The 23,174-nt window shown below is 42.1% G+C and overlaps 2 protein-coding genes across 16 annotated transcripts; one reads left to right on the top strand and one right to left on the bottom strand.

Moving 5' to 3' along the window:
* The first annotated feature begins 1,841 nt into the window (after positions 1-1,841).
* Positions 1,842-2,393, top strand: LOC149750959 (uncharacterized). The gene has a single exon (XM_089928413.1). The coding sequence runs from the start codon at positions 1,842-1,844 to the stop codon at positions 2,391-2,393; it is 552 nt and encodes a 183-aa protein (XP_089784539.1).
* Positions 2,394-7,156: 4,763 nt separating this feature from the next.
* Positions 7,157-22,923, bottom strand: TRFL6 (TRF-like 6). 15 transcript variants are annotated; one of them, XM_008786058.6, is made up of 10 exons: positions 22,568-22,734; positions 22,413-22,493; positions 22,144-22,285; positions 20,067-20,232; positions 14,330-14,388; positions 11,504-12,502; positions 8,784-8,915; positions 7,935-8,222; positions 7,725-7,781; positions 7,157-7,430 (listed from the first exon to the last, which is right to left on the bottom strand). In XM_008786058.6, exons 3-10 carry the CDS (start codon positions 22,246-22,248, stop codon positions 7,263-7,265), a joined length of 1,974 nt encoding a protein of 657 aa, XP_008784280.4. In that variant the 5' UTR covers positions 22,249-22,285; positions 22,413-22,493; positions 22,568-22,734; the 3' UTR covers positions 7,157-7,262. The 15 variants fall into 15 exon arrangements, with proteins under 15 accessions (XP_008784280.4, XP_008784279.4, XP_008784284.4 ...); XM_008786057.6 differs by lacking the exon at positions 22,413-22,493 and having other exon boundaries at positions 22,568-22,923; XM_008786062.6 differs by lacking the exon at positions 22,413-22,493 and having other exon boundaries at positions 11,504-12,469; positions 22,568-22,923.
* Between the last annotated feature and the right edge of the window lie 251 nt (positions 22,924-23,174).

The raw sequence follows: 23,174 nt of genomic DNA, 5'->3' as shown, positions 1-23,174 counted from the left end.
GCTTGAGTTAGCATGAATGCAATCGATTCAAAGCTCGAGTCTCAGGCCCAACTTGAGCTTGCTTCGTGCAAATTTAACCTCAAGAAGGATTCATGGTATGTATAATAAGAAGGGTCCATGGTATGCATATTTTTCCCCTTTCTGGTATGGTGTTTGTCATTATGGTTGTCCTGGTGTATCAAGCTGCATGTTGTGATGGTTGCTGTGTCAAAAACTTCATACATGTTTCTCTCATTTTGTAGCAAAATGAGAAGAATAAGGACAGTTTTATTTTATACTGGTCCTCCCCCCCGTTTGGTGTGCTCCCTTCAAAAAAAAACCACCATTTTGAAATCAAATTCAGCTCAATCATCAAATCCAAACTTCATATATGTTTCTCTCTCATTTTGTAGCAACATGACAAGAATAAGGACAGTTTTATTTTATACTGGTCCTCCCCCCATTTGGTATTCTCCCTTAAACAAAGATCCACCATTCTGAAATCAAATTCAAAATTGATGTCCCAGAGATCTAGACCACTTGATTTGCAGGCATGAGTTGGTTTCTTATGGAGCTACATCCACCATTCTTCTGACATCAATCCTGCCCTTCTGCCTTTCCAAGCAATGGTAGTCTTTATGTTTCGCAGCCCAAATAATGTTGTAATGTTACCTGAAAAAAAAGAAGGCCTGTAACTAAACTTTCGATACTCCGCTTTATTGCTATGTTTAATTATAAAATGTCACAGCTGAGCTTGAGCCTGGCCTTGCTGCTCTACCTCCACTTGTTCACACCACTATTCTTGATGCCATCTCTCTTTATACTCATAGTCGGCTGTAGAGACTCTTTAAAAAAAGATAAAAACTGTTAGTTTTGCCTGGAAATTATATATATATATATATAAGCTGCTTTAACTCACAGCAAAGGAATATTTCCCACAAGGTTCAAGTAATTAAGCTTGGAATTACCACTCATAAAGCAAACGACATGAAGTCACAATGATTGATCACCAAAACAAGAACAAAAAGGAGATATATATATAGTTTTCAAGTCCGCTTGACAGGATCGAAGTTGGTGACCTCAATGACCGCCCCGACAAGAACGCCCAGCATGACTCCGCCGGCAACGATGCTAAGAAGGAAGTTCTTAAGCGATGGTGAGAACTCCAGCTAGGCTGCCTCTGCCACCCAGGGCCGGCCCAACTCTTAGGCGACTTAGGCGGTCGCCTAAGGGCTAAGGCATGTGGTGAACCGCGCGACGGGTTCCCAGGCCCGTCGCGCGGCGGGTAGCGCGTGGCCCAATCTGGCTGGGCCACGCGCGGTGGACTCTGAGAAGGCCCCTGTGGGCCTTCCACTGTTCACAGTCTCTTTGGGCTCTACGGGGCCTGCCATTGGGCCCGATCTGCTGGCCGAGCGGATGGGGTCTAGCGCGCTTGGTTTCCAGTTTATGGCCCAGGTCCCCGGGGTGGCTCTGCTGTCCGAGGTCCCTACCACTCTAGGCCCTCTAGAGTTGGATGTGGGACAGGGGGATGGTGCCTCGAGCGGGCTCGAGTTGGGCGACGTGATTATGGATAGTGGGCCCCCTGTATGTGTAGATTGTCCTATGACGGGCTCTCTGGAGGGGCAGGACGCACCCGCACTTGTGGAGCATGGGGTAGGTGACCCGTGTGGTTCTGAGGGGGCGGCTAGCTGGTCCGCAGATCACTCGACGGTTGTTCAACGGGTGAAGGCGGCAGTGCTGCGAGTCGTGTCCGGGGTTAGTGTGGATGAGGGTCAGTGGGACGATCCTTATCATGAGGTGGTGATGGACCCTGCGGCCCAGAGGGTGGATGTGCCTGTGGCCGACCTCTCGGACTTTTCCCCATGAGGATTCTTGCGTGGAATTGTAGAGGGGCGGCGAAGCCGGCCTTCATGTCATCCTTTAGGAGGCTGGTTCAGATCCATAGTCCAGAGATCTGCCTTCTCTATGAAACACGACTATCCGGTAGAGGATTGGGTCGTGTTTTGCGGCGACTTGAGGTTGACTGGGAGTCATATGTAGTTGAGTCTCGAGGGTTGTCCGGGGGCATTGTGGCTTTATGGAAGCGGGGTGTGGCCACAGTCGATGTATTCCATAACTGCTCCCAACAGGTCCTAATGATTATCTCGGAACCTAATGTTGCTCCATGGGTCTTGAGTGGTGTGTACGCTAGTACTGACCATCGGACCAGGAGGGTTTTGTGGGATGAGCTCTCCCATTTACTCGCTCAGGGTCTTCCGACGGTGATAGTGGGGGATTTCAATTGTATCCTGGAGGGGAGTGAGAAACGTGGAGGTAGGGTGTTCACTGACTCTGTGGATAGGAGGGAGTTCCGCGATTTCATCTCGCGTAATGGCCTAGTTGATCTAGGTTTCTCCGGCCCACAATTCACTTAGTGTAACAACCAGTCCGGTCGAGCCAGGGTGTGGGAGCGGCTTGATAGGGCCGTTGCTTCCACTGACTGGCTCATTAGATTTCCTTCCTACAGGGTTAGTCACCTACCCCGGATTGCTTCGGACCATTGTCCTTTGTTGATTTCGACGGTATCGGTGTCTAGTTACCGGTGCTCCTTCCGGTTCGAGAAGGTTTGGCTGTCCCTCCCCCAATCTTGGGACATTGTCCGAGGAGCTTGGAGTCTACCAGTTCGCGGTGATGCCATGCAGAGGGTTTCACGCAAACTGGAATTGACCAAGCGACGGCTACGACGCTGGAATCGTGAGGTAGTGGGCGATATCTTCAGGAAGTTGGAGGATATGGAGGCCGCGATTGCTGACCTCCAAAGTAGTGAAGATCAAGTGGGTGTGCTCTCCGAGGCTGATATGGTGAGCCTCCGGGGACTTCTCGCCACTCACCATTCGATCCTGCGTCAACATGAGATTTTCTGGAGACAAAAATCCAGAATTCAGTAGGTCAGAGAGGGTGATCGGAACACTAGTTTCTTTCACCGCTCTACGGTTATCAGAAGACAGAGGAATATGATCCGATCCTTGCGGGATGAGCAGGGCCACCGGGTGGAGGGGGATTCGGCCATTAGCCATATCCTGCTTGAGTTCTTTCGATCTCGTTGGACGGAGGATAGTGGGTCTGATGAAGCCGGCCAGCTCCCGAGGGCCGATTCCCAGATTGATATGACCGAGAACGCTATGTTGGTTCGACCAGTGACGGAGGGGGAGGTGCGTGAGGCTATTTGGGCTCTGGGAGAGGATAGGGCCCCTGGTCCAGATGGCTTCCCACCTTTTTTCTTCCGGAGATACTGGGGTATCGTTCGGAATGCAGTGGTGGAAGCAGTCCTGTGTTTTTTTAGTCGAGCTGGGATGCCTGACGACTGGAAGGCCACATTTGTCACGCTGATACCTAAGCGTCAGGATGCGGCCGAGCCCAGCCACTTTAGGCCGATCAGTTTGTGCACAACTTTATACAAAGTTGTGGCAAGGATACTGATGGAACGTATGAAGCCCCTCCTCTCTAGCATCATCTGTCAGGAGCAGGGTGCTTTTGTGAGAGGTAGGAGTATTTCTGATAACGTCATGGTGGCCCAAGAGATGATGTGGGATCTTCGGCGGGCCTCGAAGCGGCGGAGCTTGATGGCTGTCAAGCTGGATATGGAACGAGCTTATGATAGAATTAGGTGGAGTTTTCTTAGGCTAGCTTTGGAGAGTCTGGGGTTCCATGAGACATGGATTGGGTGGGTTCTAGGGTGTGTTCGGGGACCAAGGTTTTCTATCTTGGCCAACGGCTCTCCAACCCCTTTCTTCAGTTCTACCATGGGGCTTCGGCAGGGTTGCCCGCTATCTCCATACTTGTTTATCATTTGTTCTGATGTCCTGTCTCGGTCGCTGCGGGGGGTGTGTGCCTCCGGAGTCCTGGAGGCTTATGTCCCAGCTCCAGGGGCCCCGCCTATATCACATTTACTCTTCGCCGATGACTGCCTCCTCCTGACCCGGGCTCGCGTAGCGGACGCTCGGGCTATCAGGAGGGCTTTGGCTGTCTACTGCACTATATCCGGTCAAAGAGTGAATGCCCAGAAATCCTCCATCTCCTTCAGCCCAAGTACGTCACTCCGGGTTCGACGGGGGATTCGGAGGATCCTGGAGATGCCCGAGCAGGACGGGACCTGGACCTATCTGGGTGTTCCGATCTCAGGTAGGAGATTGCGGGTTTCCGAGTGTACCGAGCTGGTGCAAAGGGTTCAGAGCAGATTAGAGGGTTGGCGGGCCGCGTCCCTATCTATGATGGGCAGAGTCACGCTGATTCGATCTGTTTTGGGGTCTATGCCCATCTACCTTATGGCAAATACGGTGGTGCCAAGGACTGTTCTAGTGAGGATTGAGCGACTCTTTCGGGGTTTCTTATGGGGCTCACTGGGTGGGGGTCGTGGGGTGCACCTGGTGGCGTGGGAGAGTATCTGCCTCCCCCTCAGAGAAGGTGGTCTTGGGGTGGTGTCTCTCATGGAGCGACGAGAGCAGCTCCTTGCCCGGCATGCCTCCCGTTTCATCCTAGAGCCGCAGGGGTTTTGGAGCCGGATCATGACTATCCGTTATGGGGGGGCAGGTCCTGAGGGCTGGGCCCGAGGAGGGCGGAGATGCTCCTTTCTATGGCGTGAGATAGCGAGGTACTTGCCATTGGTGTCTAGTCACACCCAATGGCTGATAGGTGACGGGCGTAGCATTGATGTGGCCGGGGACCCATGGGTTGATGGCCTTCCTCTGAGGCTTTGGCCGACTATGGTTAGTGTCGAGGCTGGGGAGGGTCTACGGGTCTGTGATCTCATGACTCCCGGGGCGGCTGGCTGGGATGAGATTCGGTTGGCCAGTCACTTCGGGCAGCATTTGGCGGAGCGGGTCCGCTCACTCTCTTTCCCACAGAGTGGGGGACCTGACGTATGTGTGTGGAGGTCCTCGTCCAGATCCAGGGTCAGGATGGGCGACCTCTCCCGCATCATTAGACGGGAGTATGAGCCTTGCCCAGATTGTGTCTGGATCTGGCGATTGAAGCTTCACCCGAGGGTAGCGTTGTTCCTTTGGAAGGTGGTCTGGGACCGTCTTCCTACGAGAGCTGTACTTGGAGGTCGAGGTATGAGGATCCCATTGGTGTGTGAGGATTGTGGTGTGGCCGAGACAGTGGACCATGCCCTGTTTCGGTGCTCATGGGCTAGGAGTACTTGGCGGCTGGCAGGGGTCCCACAGGAGGTATGGCACTGTAGGGACCTGTTCTTACAGGCCATGTGTCAGGGCTCGGAGTCCCCGGTGCTTCGTCAGGAGATTGTTCGAGCGAGCTGCACTGCCTACCAGATCTGGCTGGCTAGGAACGCTCGCACTTTCGGCGAACGACGTATGTCGCCGCGATTTGTGGTCGAAAAGGCACGCGTTCAGGCGGCAGAGCTGTGTTACACTATCCCTGTTGAAGGGACCTTGATAGCTCGGGACATCTGGGGTTCCCATTCTGCTTCGGCAGCCTTCCGTACGGTGTTTTTCACCTGGGAGCCCCCACCCCCGAGTTTCCTCAAGGTCAACTTTGATGGGTCTGTTCTGGATAGTGGCACACGGGGTGGCGCGGGTTTTGTTATTCGGGACCCGTCTGCCAGGGTGGTGGCTGCCGGTGGCAGTCAGTTATTTGACACTTCGGTTCCATGTGCGGAGCTGAGAGCAGCCTGGGCGGGTATTCGCCATGCCCGGTGCGTCTTACAGGCTAGGTCCATCATACTGGAGGGTGACTCAGCCACTGTCATCAGTTGGATCCAGAGGGGTCCAAGGGGTGGTGGTAGTGATCATCCTTTGCTTCGTGACATTTGGGCTATGGCGAGGGATGGATGGGCCTTTCAGGCCAGGCATATTTACCGTGAAGGTAACGGCGCCGCGGATTGGGTAGCTGCATATGTAGCTTGTCACTCCGGAGGCACCTTGTGGATTGATGATGGGGAGTTGCCTTTGGCACTTCGAGGTATCCTATTTTTTGACCTTATTGGGTGTATCCGTTCCCGTCGGGTATGATACCCCGTTTTAGCAAAAAAAAAAAAAAAAAAAAAAAAAAGGGCTAAGGCACTGGCCTAAAGAAGGCCCACCATAGAAAAGGCCTCAAAGACAAGATGAAAAGAAAAAAGGCCTTCTTGTGAGTTTGCCTTAGGCCGTCTCACTGCAAGAAAGGCCTCAAAGACAAAACGGCCTTAGGCGCCCAAATATATTGGGCCGCTCCTGCTGCCACCTCGAAAATCACCATGGCTGAAGCCAGTGCCGCCGCAGTCAGCCCCGCGACCGCCTACTTCTTCGCCGATGTCTATGATGATGACGACGATACCCAGACCATAAGGCGGCAGTGGGTCTCCTAACGGCGATGGTAGCCTTTGGTGAGGGTCTTGTTGCATGGAAGCCATTGGAGCCGTCACCATGGTCATCGCCAGTGCAGCAGATGCCATTGAGAAGTGGTGGCTGCCGTCGGCAGGTTGGTGGACCAAGCGTTTGATGTGGGTGGCGGATTTAGCGTGGATAGAGAGAGAGGAGGGAGTGGAAGTAGCTAGAGACGGGAGCCAGGCGGGAGGATGGGAGGCTATGAGATACGTGTGGGATGCCAGGTCAGCATTTGAATCCTACGTGGAGGTTTCCGGTTATGGGAACATAGGATAAGTTTATCTTTATAGTATTCTTCTTAAATACTGGCTCTGTGTTATCATGTATAAACTTATGGGCACAAGTCCTGATAAGTAGGCTGAAACCTCTTTACCGTAACTATTGTTTCTCACCGGAATAAATGATCTTGGTCCGCAGGCTTAGCATCTTGGAAGCACTAATGGATTATTCAGAGCTTACTTATGGAATTAAAACAGATTGCAGATTGATGATGCTAGCTATTGTTGGTGATGGTTTGATTATCCACCGATTTTAATGGTATATATAACCATTCTTACGTGGTCCACAACAGAGATCAATAGTTCTTCTAAACCTTTCCTGTTTCATTGTTTGAAACTCCAGGTGACTTCTGAGAATTTTAAAAGAAATGCTGTTCTTGCAATTAAGCACGAAATTATTAAAGTTATAGGAGTTGAGCATGAGAGGAAGGATAAGGGTATTGCTTCAAAAGTTTTTCCCTTGCCTAAGTATTTAACAAACCTGCAACTTTTTGGAGCACTGCAAGAAGTGGAACGAAACGAAATGCTAAAATTGCATGAAGAGAAGAGAACAGCGATGACTGCATATACCTAAAAATATTGTACATAGGTGGTTACAGGGTGTTTATTCTCATTAGTTTAACAGTTCTACCAACATGGCTGGTCATAAAAATCCAGATCCTTTTTCCTGTACAATTCCCCCACCACGCCCGGTAATCTTGCTTGGACCAAGCTCAATACCAGTCTGTGACTGCATCTCTGCCAGTTCCCTTACTCGTGATAGGATAGCTGCTGGTATTGGGATCGAAGTATGTTTTCGAGAGTTCTTGGCCTGCAGACACAAAAGAATGAGAAGCAAATCAACAAACTAAATATTTTTCTATCTCCAATGTCCCCCACCTCCTGAGGGCAAAACTATAGGCTACAGCTTAAAGCCACCCATCGATCAGCTGCAATTAATGAGTCCTCGCAATCTTGGCTCACCAAAGTTCTATGTACTTTGTCGGATCATAGAGATGAGGGTTGATATTCTCATGAGGGAAGAAAGCAACATGCAAGAAATACCAATTGGTTTAATGTAAAAAAAAAAAAAAAAAACAGAAGCCAAGGTTGCTGATGACCTCACCCCTCTGTCTGTAGGACCTTGTGCCAAGCTTGCTCTCAGCAGGTTCCGCCATTTATCCTGAAAACAAAAACCATGACAATCATGTTAACTAGAGTGTTGTACAATAATGCGGTTTTCATCTGATTTCAAATTGTGAGGAAGATTGCCTCATGAAATACTGAAAACTTACACATCTGAAGAGACAGGGTATCGGCATGAGAATGAGCTTACCTTAAGATCAACAGAGGTGCGATAAGAGTAAGAGGCAAAGGCTAAACGTCTGATCTCAGACCACCTACCAGCTCCATACCTAGCTACTCCATCTACTAACTTCAAAACCTCACCAAGGGTCCAGGCTCGATGATGCTTCCTTCTGACACCACCTGTCAATGGTGGCCGAGTATCGGCATTATTATCTGTGTTATCTCCAGCTGCATCAAACTTTTCAAGCCTCAGATCTTGCTCCTCATCGCTGTTAATTGTTTCTGCATCCCTTTTTCCTCTCTCATCAACAAAGTTCTGCAGCAAAAGTTGGTTGATTAGAACATTGCAAATTCTTCAGACTTCTTGGACAACTATTTCTCATGTTGAGATTCGTAGCTGGGTTTTAATGGGTAAGGGTTAATATGCCAATAAACATGTTCAGAATTAAATAATGTTAAAACTAATGAGTAAATACTAAAATATGGACTGAAAAATGAAAAATCTATGTAAATCATTACATATCTTCCAATGCATCAGCATATCTCGTAAAGCTCTTGTGCTATATAGAATAGATCATATAAGGTTATATAAACTAATGAGAATCATATGATCAAGTTTCCTATGTACAAGAAAATCATCTCCATTGTTAATGCAAAAATACTGATATACTATAATGGTTCTCCTTAACTCGAACAGGCATTTCAGCAACCTTGCTAGAAACTACATAAAGCCAGAAACTACGTAAGGCCACAAAATAAACAAAACTATCAAGAGAGGCAAGTCACATTGTCAGGCACTAGCAACTACATTAAATTACAACATAAAACAAGACTATCAAGAGAGACAAGCCACATGGTGGGTTAAGTATCATCCTACCCGCTGTGGAGTATGCATAGGTAGAGGTCTAGCTTTCCTTACTCTGCTTCCAATTTCACTATTTTGTTGCATGGCAGGAATCCTAGGAGCTTGTTTTACCCGGTTGGATGCAATGCCACTAGGATGGTATTTCTGCCAATTGTGACAAACATTATAGAAAATAATGTTAGTTCTTGCTTGGGAGAGGGGGCAAAAAATGCCAATCATTATGTTAGATGTTTTTAAGAGGCAAATGATGAAAAAATTAAGCCTCTGCAAAGTCCATATGATCCAGATGAATATCGTTAGGACGATTATATTGAACCTCATTTCATCATGCCATTGGTAAGGCTACAGTTTCTACCATAGTAATACCTTTACCAACATATATATGGTGCATGGTGACATACTGATACTGGTTAATATTATACTGCATAACTTATAAATTTGAAAAGGACCTGGATATATCCATGTTTTTCGTGCAGCTAAAATAACACAAAATTACAAACCATATTTTCCCCTCGAATCAATCTTCATCACCAATGGCATCAAAAAATAACTCTATAGAATGATTTGAAGCAAAGTCAACTTAGATCAGATGAAACTGATAAATTGAAGAGGTAACCTCTTCTGGATATTGCTTTCCCATTTTACTCACACAAACATGTTTCCAACTAATGTCTTAAGATCCTTCACAGATCATTAATGGATGGAACACAGGTTGATTTAGATCGCAAAAGTATGTCATCCCTAATCATATCCTAAATGTTCAGTAGGTCCTAGATCAGCCTACCTCTGTCCATTCAAATGGTTGAAATTTTGATATGTTATTGGATCACAAATGATCTACCAATTCAATGAAATAAACCTAAATTTGGCGTCAATAGTAGTTATTCATAGTCATAACCAAAAGACTGAAAAAGAAAAAAACAAGAACATATATCTAGAAATATGCTTGGCTCTAGCTACTTCGATCATAGTTTTCAACTTTTCATGAAATGGATGAAACAAGTACATGAACATGCACACCGCAGGAAAAAAGTATCACATTAAATGGTCAGAAACTGTTGAAAACAAAAGACATTTTTAAGAAATGAAGTTCCTCAGGATTGAGGACAGTGTTTAGGGCTAGTTCTGCAAGGCAAGCTTTTATAGAGGTATAACAAGTGACAACAAGAAATTTCCTCCTACAAGCCTTTCGGACATCAAGGAAGATGACTAGGATAACAAATCTAATGAAGATGATGTCACACAAGAATGTACAGACCTTTAAAAGGTGCTGCTATTTACCGGTTGCAGAAGGAATCTCGCATTACATGGTGAAGAAAGAATCATGTCTTCTCTTAGAGGCCTACAAGTCAAGTGAGTGAATTAAGGAATTTCAAAGAGTATAATTTCACAATCCAATGTGTTAAGAGACTTCAATTCTCATGCAATCTAAGTGGCATCCAAAATAAAACCACCGCTGGAAATGTAACTATCCTTTTGAACATAAAACCACTACAACCTAATACCTACTTCTGAAGAGCTTATAACACTCACCTTTGTTCCATCAATTTTTGTGTTGTTAGTATTTCCTATTTCTAATATTCTCCCTTCTCTTTCATAATCCTTTCCTGCCCACTTCTAACCTTGCTCTCTTCAATGAAAAAATATAGACAACTTTTACCAGTCAAAAGAAAGCTTAAGCTGATATAAACATGCCGGTCTGAGTGCCAGTACTAGCCTAGCGCAATTCGCATGCCAACCGGCACAGACCAGCTGGGCTGGCACTTGAAACCTTTGTCGCAGGACACTTCCTTTCTGTTACAGCATGTATAGCAATTATGAAACATAATGGCCAGCATATATTATCACACAGTATTTGATGTTTGTAATTCCTCAAGGAAGAAGAATAAATTGAATTACTGTCTTCATTGTATATACAGAAAATTGGTCTAAAAGATTGATAGAATAATCTGTATACAGTGGTGGTTCTGTCAAATAATGTTGTTGCTTTACAATACTACCAGATATTTCTGCATTATAACACACTGAAAATTATCTAAAAGCCTTCTATCAAAAACTAATATAAAAACAGTTTTGAAGCTTTAAGCCAAATAACAGTGTGCTATACTGTCATCCCAACTGATACTAATTTCAAAGCCAGAACATCATAATGCTAACACTGTTATAAAGTTTTTTTGGTACATACACTTATAAGGGTAAAACCTTGTTCTATATTGCATTACTGCCTACTCCAGAGAATATCAACCAAAAGGCACAATTTGGTCATAGGCATGAGCCACTGAATATCATCAAAAAAATGAAACCTCGTTCCTACGGGCGACTGAACTTATATTTTAACAGACAACTATAGAAAAGGATAAAATTAAAGATGATGAAGATGTAGTCAACTACGTATGGAAACAAGCTTTTTAGGGGTAAGATAGGTTTCCATTATTGAAAATGAAAATAATATAATTGTGTGTTTACACACAAGAACAAGAAGCAAATTGAAGACAAACAATCACGGGCTGTGAAGCAAAAACAAAGGGATGTTGGTCTATGAATCACCTCACAGCAACATAAACTGTCAATGAACCAAGTCTCATACGCTATAAAAAATAAACTATGCTTTAGCATAAATGGAATAACAATACACCAATTAATGTCTATTTTTATCCTGGACATGGAAATATGTTGCAATACAAGATATTACCAAAGACTACATGCCAAGCTTAAGTCGGTAGTTTACATACCATGAGAGTTGCAAAGTTCTTCCTTGGGCGCCCTCTTCTCACCCTGGAGACATATGGTACCTGAATACCAAATCCTCCTAGAGAGTCCTGCCTGGTGGAAAAGCTTACGCCCTGGGAGCCAATATCACGAACTGGCCTGATCCGAGATTTTGGAGAGGACTGGCAATGTCCAGAATTTTTTACTGAAGATAACAATTTAGCAGTACACTCCCTGGTCTCGAATTCTGAAAGTTCTTCAATGTACCGCCTGGTAGGCTTTCTCACCCTTTTGCCAGCAAACTGTTCCATTTGAAGATTTTCATTCTTCTCATCATACTCACAAAAAGGTTTTCTAAGTCGCTTGCCGGACACTTGCAGGTCTTCAGTTCGGTCAGTAGGGCTAGATGGTAAAGTTTGGGAATTGTTAATTGTCGCGTCAGTAACTTGATCCGTGGACATGGAACCAGCTTCAGTCTGAGACTTTTGCAACCTGGATGGCTCTTCTTTCATTTCCTTGTGAACTACTTTATTATCTTTGATCACAAAACTTGTAGTCGGAACATCACAGGAGTTAGTTAATCCCATTGTAATCCGTCGCTTAAGCCACAATTTGTCTTTGACAGAAGTCTGACGACCAAAGGTAGCTCTGAAAGCTTCCTGAAGCTCTCTTATTGAAAGATTATCCAAACAGATCTCCCCTTTCAGAATAGAAAAATCAGGCTTTGAGCTAGTGCATTCAGAAACTGAAGACATACTCGTGACTACCTCATTTGCAGGTCCTAAGCATGCTTCTGCACTTCTTAATAGAGCACTGCAGCTGCCATTTAGTACCATAGAAGAAGGAGCAGTTTCCATTGAAGTATTCTCAGGTTGGAGCTTGTCATTGCAGGCTTGTGTCTCATTACAACTGTCAGAAGTCTGACACTTTACATCCATGCACTTGGCAGAATGAATTAGAGATTCAGACGACAACCGCAACCTCTCTTCCTGTTTAACCTTTTGCAACATCACCTCTATATACTACAAGATAGAATTTAAACAGAAAAGATAAAATGGAAAGGAAAATATGGACTCAGGAACAAGACATTACATAGGGAAAACAGAAGATGTTTTCAACTTCACAAAAAACTATATATAAATAAATTGTAGAGGATGATGATCTATCAACCATATGCTAAGAGCAAGCACATGTGCAATTGTCAAATGCAATTAAAGCTAAAGAGTGTCTAGCTCATGCTCATACTAGTTATAGAAGATCAGTTGACAATTATGATTATCTTAGTTAATCATCATTATTCTCTTTCACATCATGGCATAAACAACAGCCAAAACAAAATTTACTGGATGAACGATCTCCACATAGCTAGTCTAGTTGTTAAAAGAATACAAGGTATTTTACAGCTCATTTCTAATAGCCGAAGACATTTGCTAATGCAGTGCCAGTACAACGATGAACCAATCAATCTTTTCTGGAGATGCCTTGACTAATATTGGCGCCAACAATACCTAGTGTTGTTTATATTAATACCAACTACTATGTCAAGCCATACAGCAAACATCTGCAAGCAATACTAATTTTGTTGGTTTTTTGACTTCATAGTTTTGATTCGTCTTCAAATTGATGCATTTTATATGCAGAAATGGAGTCGATCAAAGTTATATCAAGCTTTATAGTGTAGCAGAATGTCATATGGGCCAAAAGCACACGATATGAGCAGGCGCATGGGTGGTTGTGAAGCAGATTCCAGTGAACAGATCGAGTACCCATCACACATCTAAACTACACCTTACCTGTTTAAAATTGCTTTACTCTTTCAATTCCCTCTCTCCTGATTCCTCTCGCCTATTCCTAAATGGTAAAACCATAGTAATCAACTTAATGGCAGCCGGGTGGTGTTCGCTGGTCGATGGCGAATGGCGAGTGGCGAGAAGAGGTAACGATGAAGGGCAAACAGCAGTGGAGGTTTCATGGTGAGGACACTGTGAGGGGGAGGCAAATGGAGAAGGCAAATAGCAGAACCACAAGTGGTGGTGAGGACTGAGGACTGTGGCGAAGGAGCAGCAAAAGGCGAAGGGCCACCAATCACTGGCAAATTGAGCTTAGGTTTGTTGCTAGCCTAAACACTCTGTCCCTCAAAGTTTGTACAATGTGCATCAACAGTATATCGGTTTGCAGCTATGGTGCTTAGAGTATTGATGATTGGACAAATTATGTATATTGAATAGTCAATTTAATGTTTAGATCTTAGCAATACAATCATTTTCTCAGAAATATAATGCTGTAATGTTAATGCGGTCAACATAGACAAAAGAAAAGTCTTTGTTAATACTGCTTTTCCTCTTGTAATGTTAATATATTCATCCAAAATAACCTTTTTGAGTCATGTATAATCAATACTAATTGGCTTCTGTATTGATATGGTTACAGGAAAGTAAGTTTCCTCTGATGCAAATTCGATGTCCTACAGGGTTGAGACATGCAAGTGGCTCACCTAATATGCAAATCCCACCATAAAAAAACTTGCAACTAAATAGTAGCAAAATAAGTGTCCATATATCTGTATTTGCAATATCCAACCAAACACTAAAAGAAATAGTTTTCATTAAATCAAGAGGCCAGAAAGCCAAAAGGTTGTACTATAACTGGAAACTACACTTGTTTGAAGTTGAACCTATCTGCATTGTCTTCTACTAATATCAGCCAAGATTTCAATGGGGAGGGAGGGTGAAATGGAGATTGGAGCTGTACGGTGATATGATACACAAAATGACATAATCAGAAAACAGTTAAAAGATTGACTCATAATATTAAAAAATGCATAATGCATACCAAGTGTGAAAACGCACCTCAAGCCTAGCATTCAACTTTTGTGAATCAACTTCGGCATTTTCAGATTGTGAGAGTCCTGACACATATAGCTTGATAAGATGCAAGCTTCCATAAAGAAGCTAGTAAAAAAGTGACAAGCAGAAATTCAAGAATAATGTGAACAGATAGTGGGCATTTTAGTTTCTAATAGTGAATAACAAAATTCAACTTTCATACAAAATGTACAAACTAATTTACAACAGAAACCAACACGAATGAAAACCATTAGGCTTATTTGAACACAGGCATGCATAAATGAAAGCTAATTGTTTGCTCAGCTGCTCTATATTATGACAGTTATAGCTACATGGGCAGATTTTAGTCTCCATTAAGAACCAAATCATCTAGCTACCGGGAGCTTGAGGTATGTGCGATTCCGCAAATTTAAAATCTGCCCCCTGAGCATGACAAAAATGAAGAAATTTAGGGAGCAACTATTTATTAATTTTTATTAGTTGTTCTCTCGTGGGGATAGAAAAAATGAGGACAGACTATGCTTGGTGGGCACTGCTTCCCTTGGCTTACAGACTGGTCTGGGATCAACCATGTAAACTTGGTAATTTTTTCATATCTCAATGCAAGTCTAGAAATGCAGCATGGTGAAACGTAATAAAGTTAATCTAATGGAAAGTATGTGAACCTGCTGTGAATTGACAATTTGTATAATTTGTTCTTCAATGCAGATTACTTTTTGACTCTCTAGAATCAAGCTACAGGATTTCAAGGAGCACCTAACGAGGGCTTATCACAAGTACTATCTTATCTATCAGCTTTATCATTTTCAGGAGCTCAGACTAAACTGAGATAGATATTATTTACAATGTCAACCATGTGAAAATTGAACTGGAGATCATGCAGAATTTGCAACTCTTCTGGACACGAGAGCTTTTGCAGCATCAGACAGTTCTCACCTGGTGTTGAAAATCAGGGCTGCAGTGATAAGAAATCTGACCAAGAGGGTGCTAGTAACAGTACTAGTGCAACCTATTGGTTCTGAATCTCCTGTTTCATGGTTTTACTTAATTGGCTACTCAACCTTTACAGCCACAATCCTCTGATTCTTGCAGCCCCTTAACATGGTTAACTTATTGGGAAACCAAATCATATTCAGCCAGAGACCAAATCAATAAAATGGGGAATACACATTAAAATGAGCAACTCAATGTTCATTAGGATTCGGCATGTGAATAAACATGCACTTGTGCTCATGCAAACACACAAGCGCGCACATGTGCACCCCCACATATAGGCATACATTCAAGGAAAATAGACAGTAACATAGAGAGACATATTAGTTTAACTCGATCAAGAAGTAAATGATGAAAAAAAAAATCAAAGAAAAAGAAATCTGTAAATTTAAAAGTATGTATAGAACAGCAACAACAGATAATTCTTCACTGGATTTGCTGTGAGAGTCACACAAATATTTTAAAAACTCAATATATTACATGCTGGTATTTTTGAAAAACTTCATCTCTCTATTATATTTGAATGTGATTTAACCTTAACCTCGAACGAATTATGGGAACGCATGAGCGGATAGCATTAGATTAAATTGGTCTGAATCAGAAGTTCCACAAAAATTCCTGCCTGGATTGGCTGGTTGAAGCCGGTTCATGAGTTGATTTATGTAATGATTTGGTTTACATGTAATAATTCGATTTAACTTGACTAATTCAAACAACTTTTTCTAACCATTATTCTCTTTCATACCAGTGTGTGTCTGTGTTTGCAATCTTTCTCTCTAGAAGGAAGATACAAGGGAAAGGCAAATGAATGCAAAACATTACAAATATACCATCATTAAGAAACAGCACAGCTTCCATTGGAATCTTTCTCTCTAGTAAGGAGATACAAGAAAAAGGCAAATTAATACAAAACATTACAAATATATCATCATTAAGGAACAAAAAAGGTTCCATCAGAATCTATAGTATTAAAATAAGATACGGATAAACCTTGAAAGAAAACCTGCATATTAGCTTAGTAAATGAAGTTCATTTTTATTCCTATTGACTATAAGATTCTAAAAAGGAAGGCATTATGAGCGTGGGTGAGACCATGTGCAGTACATAATGAAACTTTGTTCTATTCTACATTACAGGACGCCGAGCCCCAACAAGATTCATTAGCCTTATGACTAGGACAATAAATTCCTATTCTGGATTAAAAAACCTATATAAAACACTCAAGGGTGTGATACCATACATAATCAAATCAATCAACCACTAGTCAACAAGACAAATTTTCTTAAGAGTAAACAGAAATGATGTTCCAGACAGTTTAGGCACTAGTATTTAATAGTCAGAAAAGCCTAAGAGGCATCCCGTGGACAAGGCTTCCACTAATATGGAGTCTAGGAAGGGTCAAATATACGCAACCTTATCCTAGTGTAGATAGGTTGTTTCCAGGTTTTGAACCAAGAATTGGTGAACCGGTACCGGATACTGTACCGGTCGGCGCCCCGTCTGGTTTCGAACCAGTACCGAACCAGTTGGCTTGGTTCGGCAATTCCGTGCACATTGTCGCCAAAAAGGCCACAGCGCATGCACACTGTGGCAAAATTAACCAGACTCGGTGCGAACCGTCCGGTTCCGTCCGGTTCGCTCTTGTACCGGCTGGAATTACTGTAGTTCTGGCCCCTACGGAGTCGAACCGTTTTCCATGCACGAACCGACCTGGTCAGATCGGCTCGGTTTGGTTCGAACCGAGCGATACCGCCCAGGTTCAGCAATCCTTGTTTTGAACCCATAGCACTCAGATCACAATAAAGTAACCTTACCGTTGTGCCAAAGCCTGCCCTCTACCTATCTAAAAAGATCTTGTAGGCCATGATTAACCCACAAAAAGAGGAGAAAAAAAAATTAACTGAACAAAATGTATAAACTATGGAACATACCATAACTTCTGATCTTGAAGAGTAGCAGTTCAACACAGTATTTTGAACTGTTAGCATATCCGGTAGCACATCCCTTAATTTTATCAAGGGACCACACAATGCATATGTAGTATGAAGATTGCACAAGCGCATGGATATGCAGTTACTAAATACATTAAATATGATAAAAAAGTAAAAATGATAGAAATATTTTAAATAATAGCCATATCAATAACAATAGCAACTAGCAATTATTAATAGCAATAGTTATAACCAAAGTCGGAGAAACCGGTACTGGGCATCATACCAGTTTTTCAGCAACACGTGTCAGTACAAGCCATACCGGGCCTGTACCGACAAAGGGCACGGTACCATGGGAGAGAGGAAGAGAGAGAGAGGAGGAGTGAGAGAGGCTGGCGGAGGGTGACGGACGCCGACGGAGGCCGCAGGGGGCTGGCGGAGGCTGCGGCTGATTTGCTGACTTTACTTAAAAATCGTGAATTTTTTTAAGCCGCGGCCGAACTCCTATTTCGTTCGAAACAAAAAAACCAGTCGCGGCCTCCGCCGGCATTCCGACCTCTTCCTCCCTCACTCTCTCTTCCCTTCTCCTTCTCCGGCTCTGGCAACGAGTCTCGTTTCTGTTACCGGAACCATACCGGTGAGCCACCGATATGGCTCAGAACGGTTGGAACCGTCCGGTTCGGAATGGTTCCGCCAACTTTGGTTATAACATAATTAATACATTAACATTATTAATATCTGTAATTCTGTATCCATATCCAATTTAACCATCAATTTGAACCGACTCCATCCACACAAGCCCACATACGAGTAGGCTACAGTATGATGCCAAAATGCTAAGCCAGCGATGTAAGTAGCCGCATCATGCTAAGTGGACCAACTTTTCAACCCCATATGCGATATGACTGCATGTAGTTTAGGGGACCACATCCTCGTATGCGGCTGCATATGCGACCTCATGCACCACATCTTAGAACACTACCTATTGATAGACTTCTGATTGAAGCTCACATGTCTCCCAAGTAATAGCTCATCAGTCTTGAGGAAAAAATTAATCAAATAAGAAAATAAAATAATATTGCTGATGTTGCCCCCCCCCTCTGGATTTAGAAGTAAACTATTCTATACAGAAAAGGTGCGTTAAGATACTTAAACCAAGCAACCTTGACAAGTAATTAACGTTTCTTATTCAAATGTTTAGTTAACTAAAGTCAGAGAACATTTAGATGTTGCTTTGTGAGGTGGAAGCAATGGACCAACAATTTCCAAATGTGTTGAGTATGGGAAAATGCTTTTGAAATTTCAAGGAGCTCATCATTTGACTTCCAGAATATATCTGATAATTGCTCCCTTTAAATTTTATGGATAAAAGTGTTACCAAATAAAAGGGGTAAGAGAGATATCCATGGGTTACAATGTAGATATATGATAACTGAACCTTCAGTGACTCGAAATAAACAAGTATCTGATCCCAATGAGTAAAAGGGTTTGTCACATTTAAAGCAAACTTATGGGCTATTTTTGAGGATTTGTTCATTAATTGACTATATTAAGACAATTGCCACAAAAATGATATTAGAAAATGGTATATCCAAGCTGCGCAACAGATATCGTACAATTTTTCAAAATGTATTCCTCATTGAAGAAGATAATGCAACATAATACAAACAGTGTTTCAGAACATTATGCTTAGAAACAAAGGGAAAAAGTTATTCGTTATATGCACATGCCACACACTCCATAATGGGGAACAGGAAGAAAGTATAACAATGGAGTATGTAGCAAGAGAGAAAATAACCAAAGCAACATTAAATGAACTCTACATCTTTGCATCCCGAGTAGCCAGAACTCTATATCTAGTTTATCAAGACTCCCACCAGCTCTGAAGTATTGCTTGTGTTCCAATCCTCTATCAACTTCATAATACTTTCAGCTCCCTTTTAATTTTTTTGGAATTTCTTATTAGTACCTGGACTAATCAAGATCACACCGTTCACTGTTAGTTCTCACATTTGTTTCTGAAAAAAAGCAATCATGCATAAGTACATCCAAATATAAAACTAATCCTGGCCTAGTAACTGATTTCCTTTTTCAGGGACTCCTCTCGCTTCTCAGGATCATGCTTAACATCTTTTCTGAAACAATGTCTAGTGTTCCAGCAACTGCACCCAGTTTGGCAACTAAGCCTTGTGTCATTATAAAATGGTACCAGTAAAACAGCCTCCATTCTTATCAGAAGAAATAACAATAAAAATGATAGCAATAACAATAATGATGATGATGATTTAATACTGATGCTTAGACTAAATTGCAGAATGCACTCCTGGCCTTCCATTCATCAAAGTTCAGTTGGCATGAAAAACATACATGAATTTCCGTATTTATTCTTCGTAAACAAATTCCTCCCTACAAATCAAAGGGAGAACAAATGAAATCAAAATGCCACAAAGAAGCAAAAGATTTAATAAATGTCTAATTATCTGCCAAAAGAGTAAAGAGATTATATGGCTATCTATTTCTAATTCTAGCCACTAGCATCATAAAACGGCCTATGCATGAGACAAGCAATTTGGCGTGCCAAAGAAAGAGGGCATCTGGAAAATACTTAAAAAGAATAAAGTAACAAGCCAAAATGTGACTTTTAACAGCATAATAACTATAGTCAGATCAATAAGACAAGAACAACCAAACAAGAGTATACACCCAAAATATATGCTAAAATACATGCATTGTAACTTGTAAGTAGATAAAATTCTCCGATATATAGCTAAGAGAAAAGTGTAAAAACAAGAAAAGTGAGAAACAGCACTCATTACCTTCAAAGTCAGAATTTTTGGAGGGCAACCTTTCATTAGAAACACATCCATCAAAATGTTTTGTAGCTTCATCTGAAGCCAGTCCACTCTTATTTTCATCAAGCAGATGCTCAACCTCCATAACCTCATCATCTGTAGCAGGAACTAACCTTCCGTCGCCTTCAACCTGAGAATAGAACTAGCTAGAACATCAAAAATCAAGAATATCTTCTCCATATCAGTATTTATGAATAGCGGATGGATATATACCTTAATGAATAGATTCACAAGCATGTCTATAATAAACAAGAAAGAAGTTACTGAGGATTGACAATGTTAATTGAAGATCAGAGGAAAAAGAAAGGATGTCAGTGTAGGATCTTCAGTTCAATTATCAAGATGACAGTAAGATGAAACATGAAATTCACTGTACTAGCAATGAGAGAGACTACTCGAACAGAACAAAAAAGCCAGATGCTTGTTACACTCCTCCTTGATATCTTTCTTTTTATTTTTGCCACTGCATGGCACATAATTTTCACCGAAAACCCAATCCAGAACTGAGGTTGCTTTAAGGGCTTTGGCCAAAACTGATTATGAAGCCAAATTTAATATATAAATTGCTTGTTCTTTTAAGTATTTGACGAGCATTTTCTCCTTCTAAACTTGAATTTTGCAACTTTTGAACAATTTTTGAGGCAACATGATGTTGGGTTCTCAACAAATTGAGAGGAAGAGTAAATTCTTTGACAAAGTTTTGGCTATTCAAGAGACTGAATTTCACTAGACAAATGCACAAATATATGTTGGGTAGCTAATGTTATAGTACAGTCTAAAATTTAATCATTTCATTCCAAAATTCTATCTTTTGATGGTTTCAGTAGAAAATTATTGAAACAATATTGGTAAAGTCGCAGGCAATATGACATATTCTCAAATGTCCCTTAATTTATTATTCATGACTGATTTTATGTTTCTTCTGTATTTCTTTTCTCTTAAACTTACTTGCATTTTTTAATTTCTTCACAATCTTCAACTAGAACTACCCTAATTTAGAGCAGAACAGCCAAAGCAACCAAAACTACGTAACTGAAAACTCATTCGAAAGAGCTCAAACCGGAAAACAAAGCTGAGCTTTCGAACCTTTTTCCTAACCTGCACCATCTTCACCTTAACACAACACATAAGAAAACTAAAACCCAATAGATGAATTGTTTGCTCAAATGGCTATTATCACTGAGTGATCCTAAAAACAATATTTCCTCTATTTTCACTTCATACAATGATAATTTTGTCAGCTACATCCTTGTAAGCTCCTTGGATAAACTTCTCCAACTTTGCGCCTCTGACATCCTAGATATACTGAAAGATAATTACCATGCCCAAGCAGAATTTTGATTGCAAAAATGAAGGGCGCAGAAACAACCATACAGCAGTCTCTATAATTGCCACATTTCACATTTACTTTTTGCGTTCGCCTTAAAAAATATGTCAAATTGCATATGTGACAATAAGGACATCATCTCTGCAAATTTGTATCCATCTCCAACAACCATCACCATTGTGTTTTCTCTTGTTCATAGCATGAGTCACTATACTCCAAATGAAAACTTATAGAATAGGAAAGATGAATTACAGTTTCTCTGAAGGCAACCACATGAGAGTTATTTACTAACAAATATGAAATTATGGGATTTCTCTAACTTACTATTCAAGGAAAAGAGACTACAAAAAGTGAATGCCAACTAAATAAGTCATAGGATAAATCCACACATTCCTAAGTTGGCCGTAAGCTTGAAATATGAATTTAAGAGTAAAACCTTATATGTCGATATTCGAGTTCCAAAATACAGTTTCATTGATAAATTTCTAAAATTTAGCCAAACATGGAATGTAGCTCAGATGCCATAATTCAACAAGGAACAAAAAAAATTCCAAACATACTCCTCTAATAATCACTTCAATTATTCAATTCCAACATCTATGATTCAAAAATCCCTATCTAATTTCATTAAATCGATATTATAAGTGACTACACCACACAAAGACTCAATAAACCATACTCAAATGATAAAAAACAAGCAATGCAAACAAATACCCTAACAAGTTGGTAAACCACCGGGTCGGAAGCACCGATATTTCCAAAATCACTCTCTTCATTGTCTTTTTCCCCATCAACCTGTGTGTCAACAACTGTTCCCATGGAAAACTCCACCTCATGCAGTTCAAACGAACAACCACTGCAAACCAAAGAAAGAAAGCATCAACGACTTCATAACAGCATACACTTTACGAAAACGAAAGAAAAGAATAGGGAATTTCTCAAGACTACACCAAATTAGTTTTCACTGAGTGCAAGAACCAAACCCTAATTTCCAATTCTCTCATTAATCAACCGCCAAATTCGATCAAATTCAACCAGCAACTCGCCAAGCTCGAATTCAGTATCTCAAGAAGTAAATTACCATCAATTCAACAAAAATTTCGGGGAAAAAAGATTAAAGATGATTCCTTGAACTCACCATAGAACTGAGAACAGATCACTGAGGCGATCTCCTCGGCATTGCCTCCAATAATTCAAGAATCAGAGAAGAGGGAGGCAGCGATTTGGAAAGGGGGAAAAGGAGGGAGAAAAGAAATGGACGCCGAGAGACAGAGAATTGCGAATTCGAATCGAGCGGAAAGAGACGAGAGAAGGAGGGGGGCGAGTGGGGAGTTCATTCGAAAAGGAGAGGGGAGCCGGGATGAGGACCGCGTACAGACCACGGATTTAACGGTGGTGATGCCGCAGTGCGGGATTTGGACGGCTGGCGATGAGAGGAGTTTAAAGAGCGCTTCTCGGGAACGCAAAGTGTGTTTCCAGGCCCCTCCCGAGAACGGGAGGGATTTATTGGAACAGAAATAAAAGAAGGGGATGAAGTTGGGTGACGGATTTGGCCATTTCGGCGTGACTATCTTGGAGGCGCTCGCATATAAATTTTCTATGCGGGAGTTGGATCTGCCGTTGAAGTTGCTCATGAAATGATCTGAGGCCGCTCATTAGTGACACAACGCTATTGTCTGCAATTTCATGCAATTCAGACACAAATAATATGGTGTGGATAAATTTTTCTCTTTTTTCTTTTGATG

The sequence above is a fragment of the Phoenix dactylifera genome, chromosome 18 (assembly GCF_051530095.1).
Source record: "Phoenix dactylifera cultivar Ajwa chromosome 18, Ajwa_hap1_PhDact_Kaust_v1.1, whole genome shotgun sequence".
Classification (NCBI taxonomy): domain Eukaryota; kingdom Viridiplantae; phylum Streptophyta; class Magnoliopsida; order Arecales; family Arecaceae; genus Phoenix; species Phoenix dactylifera.
The sequence above is the reverse complement of the archived record's forward strand: the minus strand, read 5'-3'. Positions and strand labels throughout refer to the sequence as shown.

What these genes read in the sequence shown, in the direction of transcription:
- TRFL6 (XM_008786057.6), bottom strand. Translation starts at nt 22,248, where the DNA reads ATGGGAACAGTTGTTGACACACAGGTTGATGGGGAAAAAGACAATGAA. An exon ending in TGGTTTACCAACTTGTTAGG is followed by an intron (nt 20,233 to 22,143) that starts GTATTTGTTTGC and finishes TTCTATTCTCAG; the next exon opens with GTTGAAGGCGACGGAAGGTT. An exon ending in CAAAAATTCTGACTTTGAAG is followed by an intron (nt 14,389 to 20,066) that starts GTAATGAGTGCT and finishes TATATGTGTCAG; the next exon opens with GACTCTCACAATCTGAAAAT.
- LOC149750959 (XM_089928413.1), top strand. Translation starts at nt 1,842, where the DNA reads ATGAGGATTCTTGCGTGGAATTGTAGAGGGGCGGCGAAGCCGGCCTTC.